This window comes from Austrofundulus limnaeus, unplaced genomic scaffold (genome assembly GCF_001266775.1).
Source record: "Austrofundulus limnaeus strain Quisiro unplaced genomic scaffold, Austrofundulus_limnaeus-1.0 Scaffold2190, whole genome shotgun sequence".
Taxonomy (NCBI): domain Eukaryota; kingdom Metazoa; phylum Chordata; class Actinopteri; order Cyprinodontiformes; family Rivulidae; genus Austrofundulus; species Austrofundulus limnaeus.
In genome coordinates this window covers 1-5,623 of record NW_013954592.1, presented here as the reverse complement: position 1 = coordinate 5,623, position 5,623 = coordinate 1, and the positions used below count along the sequence as shown (strand labels likewise).

Sequence of the window (5,623 nt, the reverse complement as noted above, 5' to 3'; positions counted from 1 at the left end):
ATATGGGTCAAATGGGGCAAAAAAATCAGATTTGTCGCATTCAGACTGTCATAAAAAATCGGATATGGGTCAAATGGGGCAAAAAAATCAGATTTGGGTCACATTTGCCTGCAGTGTGAACGTAGCCTTAAGCTGGAAACATACTCGCTCCAACGCACGGTCACATGGTTGTTCGGCAGTCGTTTTCACACACACCTTTCGTAGTCCCTGAGACGCCCGGCACCGAGCTCGGGAAACCCCCCTCCCGCTGAAACATATGTCACTGCATGGAGTTCTCCCTGCAACAGCCGACAATGCAGAAAAAAAAAAGTCAGGCTCGTCACTCACCCGACGTATTTGTCCWCATCTGTTCTGGTTTAGCTCCACAGTTTTTCACGGTTTGACTATCTTAATAAAACTCTGCTTCAACAGTCGGCTCTACAAGCGAGTTTTCTTTTGAGTGTCKGAGCGCTTTCAGTTTCAGCACAAACAAACACGCCCACAAACTTCAGACCAATCACACATTACCYTCGACACAGGAGGGGGGTCAAAAGTTCTGCCGGCGGGTTGTGCCAAAAGGAGCTGTCAAAACGACACTGCGAAGCCCGGTGATGTAATTTTCGGCATAAACAAACACGCCCACGAACTTCAGACCAATCACACATTACCATCGACACAGGAGGGGGGTTAAAAGTTCTGCCGGCGGGTTGTGCCAAAAGGAGCTGTCAAAACGACACTGCGAAGCCCGGTGATGTAATTTTCGTCATTAAACTGCAACAACCCGTGCCGACGTCGGCAGTTCGCAGGGAGTATGTTTTCACCTTTAGTCCTGGTTTATCTCTGTTCTTATTAGTCGAATATCAGACATCAGTGAAAAAAATATTTGCTTTCAGGTCTTCTCATTCACCATCTGTCTCAGATCAGTCTGACCCTCCTGAATGCTCTGTTGTTTAGGAGAAGCTTGACCCTCCTATGTTTTTAGGGCAATTCTCCACATCGTTGGACCTTGTATTTTATACTTTTTTGGATCAGACAAACCTTCTGAATTCGACTCCACCAGTCCTTTCCTCCAGCTCCTTTCTTCCCTCCACCTGGTCTTCCTCCTCCTCCTCCTCCTTCTTTTCCATCTGAAATACAGACAGGACTGACTGCAGATCTGAGCATCCATTCAACAAACTGATTCTTATCCCAACAACACCACCACCACCACCACCTACTACTACTACTACTACTACTACTACTACTACTTTTATTTATAAAGTACTTATAAATAAAAGGATAGTAAATGTAGTTGCACTTTGTTGCAACTACAGCAACATATTGTAATACAAGTAAAACAAAATAATATTTAAGTAAACAAAGAATAAATACAACAATATGGTGACAGTCAACAGTCAGACTGACATACAGATTAAATCCTGGACAACAGATATAAATCTGAATGGAAAAACTTAAAATTAGTTTTTGAATGGTCTTTAGCTTCAGTGCTGCAAACCGCTACCATTACTTCTTTGCATGTATCTGCTCTGATACTACACAATATTGTTCTGTCATGTTTAGTGGTTTGTCATCCCAGTAAAAATTTAAGCTACAGGTTTTTCAAACTAAGATTATCTGCTAAATGACCCCTCTAGGGCTCATGTTGAAAAAGAAGGATAAGAACAGTAAATCAAAAGTAAACCATTTGTTCAGGATCAGTAATGAGACTGGATCAGTTTATCTGAGCGTTTCAGTTCAGATGGTGCACTTCAACATCAGAAAAATACTAAAGCTAATATCCTCTACAGCAAATACTATAGCTGCTAGGAGCTCCTCTTCATCAGAAGATGAAGTTAGCTGACTTTTTTAAAAATGTAGTGGCCAGATAGGGGTCATCTCTGTTAAGGGTAGTAGATTAATTGGTACGTTATTCGCAAATACTCTTACTTACACCCCCCAGTGTTTAAGCACGCACGCTTTTACATGTTATTCCTTTGGCTGTACTGTTGATGGTACTTTGTACCTGAAATAAAATAAAGCAGTCAGAACACAAACTGTCTTGAGACATACTGAAGGACCAGTGTTTATGTTCTCAGTGAAAAATCTAGGAGGACATTAGTGCTGATCTGAATAATGTCTGAATGAATGCCTAAAATAATCATCCAAGTCATTTTTTCAAGAAACACAAAAAACCTGTACCTTATGATGTTTTCTTAGTTTCCTGACAATCTTGGAAAAACAAAAAGACTTGGTGGTTATTTTAGGAAGATGTTGATGTGTATTTCTTCCCGAACAAACTTAATTTTCTGTGTGAAAATTACTTAAATGTCTAATTGGATGATGAGGGTTGTTCTGCACAAATGGAAGATAAATAAAAACTAGAGAGACAACAGCGCTTACCTTTTGGGTCAGTGGAGAAAAATCGCTGCTGAACTGACAGTCTGTGACATGAGAGGGAGTTCAGTGGCGGTCGACTGAAGAGCCAGCAGCTCTGAGAGGAAACAACAAAAACAGAACAAAAAAATTAACCAGTAAAGAAAAAAGAAGAAAAGTTATCACCAAAAGTAGTGACACAATCATCTTTTTTAACAATCACAGTCATACTGTTTCAAGACTTTACACTGTCACAAAGATGATCAATCCATGTATGAATGTGATGTTTCCTGAATCCCTTCATCATAAACTGAGTCTGATTACTCATGACACTTTAAGCTAAGCTCCTAACCCATCGTATGCATTTTTGACACAAAGAAGTCACACGGATTGGTAGCTCTCAGTCCGGCCTCAGGCCACCAATAAAAAGGTTAAGAACAAAGGTATGATGGTTAAGGTATGAAGAAAGTACTTGTTCATATCTGCCTGGTACAGGTTCCATATCTGACTCAGTGTGTGAGAAAAAACAGTGTGACCACTGCATCTGGCTTAACACCACCCAGTTTTACCCTGTGGATTCCCTCCCCAAAAAAAGATCCTGCTCTGCGATATTACAGGCAGACTTTCACAGATTACTTCCAATCCACCTCCATTTTTTTCTTCTCACTATTTGACTTACAGTAAGTTCTTTTCTTACTCTCTCCTTTCAGCAAATTCGAAAAATTCTTCTAAGGCAGGAGTTCACAAAGGCGTGAATTCTGTGCTGTCTTCTTGGTCTCCATGTTTCCACTCCATACAGCAGGACAGACTTCACATTAGATGTAAACATTTGAAGCTTAGTTCTCATCAGGATTGGGCAATAGACAGAAAAATTGATCACAATTAATTATGTCATTTAGCCGATGATGGCGGAGTGTGCGGGCTGTGAGTCTTTCTGTGAGATTCACTGTTTGAGTCCTAATCAAACAATATTAATGCCAACATAGAAACAATTGTTTGCCCCGTAAAGCCAAGCTGACTCTCCATTTAACTACAGCAGTTGACCGCCTTGAGGGGTATGTGTAGTCTGAAAGATATTTATTGTCTTGGACAATTCTGGTTCAAACAAAAAACTAGATTATTATCATTTTTTACCTTAATGGACAGTGATTTAAAAAAAAGCGCATGCAAATCTGTGTTGTTAAATGCAACGGGGTTGAAAATTTGGGTACACCTAACTTTTGTGCAGGTGCACCTAAGAAAAAGTTAGTTCCAACGGTGTAATAAGTGAAAAAGTTATTCTAGACCTGTACAAGTATAGCACACAGACCGACTTTCATGCGGGTGGAGACCATCAGTTAGAAAATGCATTCTGTGAGGTGTTTTTTTTAAAACATCTATGACTTCTGACCTCTAACAACCACAAAAAAATAAATAAATAAATAAAATAAACCTGTCCTAAACTAATTCGGTCTATTTAGGATGCTTACATAAAGATCAAACTGTAGTTAGTCCAGAGTAGGGCTGCCACGATTAATCGACGACTAATCGATTATTAAAATAATCGTTTGTGGCAGCCCTAGTCCAGAGTGATCATTATTCTGGTTCTGTTCTGATTCATTGCTAAAAATTAACATTTCCTTCAGAAAAATTATCTGAAACGTTCTTTAATGATGAGACCCGGTTAATGGATGTGTTGAGGGGTATTGTATAACCACAGACAAAGATAAAATTAAATAAAAATCAATCTCATTTTACACAACTGCTTCAAATATACCGTCAGCGTCAACAATAGACACGAAATTGCCTTACAATCCTTAGCTTCTTAGAATAAGTAGTTATTGAAAAGTAGACTAATTGTCAGCCTGCCGACTTGAATAACTTTCCTTAGCAAAACTAAATCCTGGAGATTTGCGTTTGCGTTGCATACTTATTATTGTTCTTGCAGCAAACAGTGTTATTTTGCACACTCACTGTACTTGAACAGAATAAACCCGTAAATTACACAGAAGCAGCACAACCAGCCGCCTACCGGTGTGTTGGAGCCCCCGTGCCCGGCTCTGAGGAGCTGTCCTGCCGCCGTCACTGAGAACCGAGACCGGACTAAACCGGACCGACAAGATGACAGAGCAGACGGGAAAAGCCTTAACAACTGAGACATGCTCTCTGTGGTCCCGGTCCAGTTTATGAGAGAAAAACACCAGCTTTTACTTTATTTAACTTGGCTTTTTCGCCCAAGTTTGTCACATAATACAGCAAAGGCATGAATGTCAACCGTACGAAGGACCAGTGTGTGACTGTCCCTTTCAGCACCTGGAAAAATCGGGGGGAAAAATATAATCCGTAATTTAAAATTATAATACATGTTCTAAAATGGACTTATGTTACAACAAATCGCATATTTTAAAAGTAGCACAAATTAAACTAAATATTTGAGGTAAACGTTTATTTATTACAATCAGGCAACACGCAGGCCACCAAAAGATCCTCGCAGTGCTCATATAAGCTCTTACATCTGATTGGCTGAGATGTTGCGAGTTACACATGCGCAGAAAATGAGTTGTGCTGGCTGTTTTTTTTTTTTAATTAAACATTTTCAACAAATATACAAAATCGTTTGGCATGTTAAAACAAGATGTCAAGTTGTACATATTTTTGGCACACAGACATATGAAATGAAAGAAAATAAAATGTGTTAGACATTAAACAAGGGACAAAAATAAATGATTAATTAAATAAAAAAACACACAAAACACAAAGGGGCACTAATTCTCATCACATAAGTTCAGATCTATATAGGCGTCAAAGAGTTGTACACTATGTTTGCTTTTCATTAGTTTTAAGGTTCTCAGGTGGTTCTCCATTAGAAGGCTTTTAAACGCTGAAAAGTCAGGTTTTCTATTTCCCCATTTACATGAATGGATGAAGAATTTGGCAAGGATCAGCAGGTTGTTAAGAATGAGGTCATTTCTTCTGTCTCTGAGGGCGAGTCCAAAGATTATATCCTCTCTTTTTAAGCGATGAGGTAGGAAAAGTTTTGTTGAGATCCAGTCCTGAAAGTTTTCCCAGAATATTCCAGTGTGCATACAATACAAAAAGAGATGGTCTGTTGTCCTGATGCATCTCAGTAATCCAGGTAAAAAAATCAAAAAGAAAAAAAATTTGTATAGGTCTTCTGGATGGGTTCTTCTCTAATGGAACGTTTCATCTCTTCTCCAAGAGACTTCTTCAGTCTGAGAGTTTCAGGCAAAATTCAGGCTTTTAAGCCCTGCCTCCATATGACTGATACTCACATCACATGGCTATCGTTGAC

General features: G+C 39.3%; 1 protein-coding gene across 1 annotated transcript; it reads right to left on the bottom strand.

The window, feature by feature from the left end:
- Positions 1-1,017: 1,017 nt before the first annotated feature.
- LOC106537227 (AFG3-like protein 1) lies at positions 1,018-4,607 on the bottom strand (the record flags this gene model as incomplete). The annotated part of the gene is given in 3 exon segments (XM_014034609.1): positions 1,018-1,106; positions 2,359-2,449; positions 4,343-4,607. Coding segments are annotated over 3 exon segments (309 nt in total), but the record flags the coding sequence as incomplete, so codon positions are not given.
- Between the last annotated feature and the right edge of the window lie 1,016 nt (positions 4,608-5,623).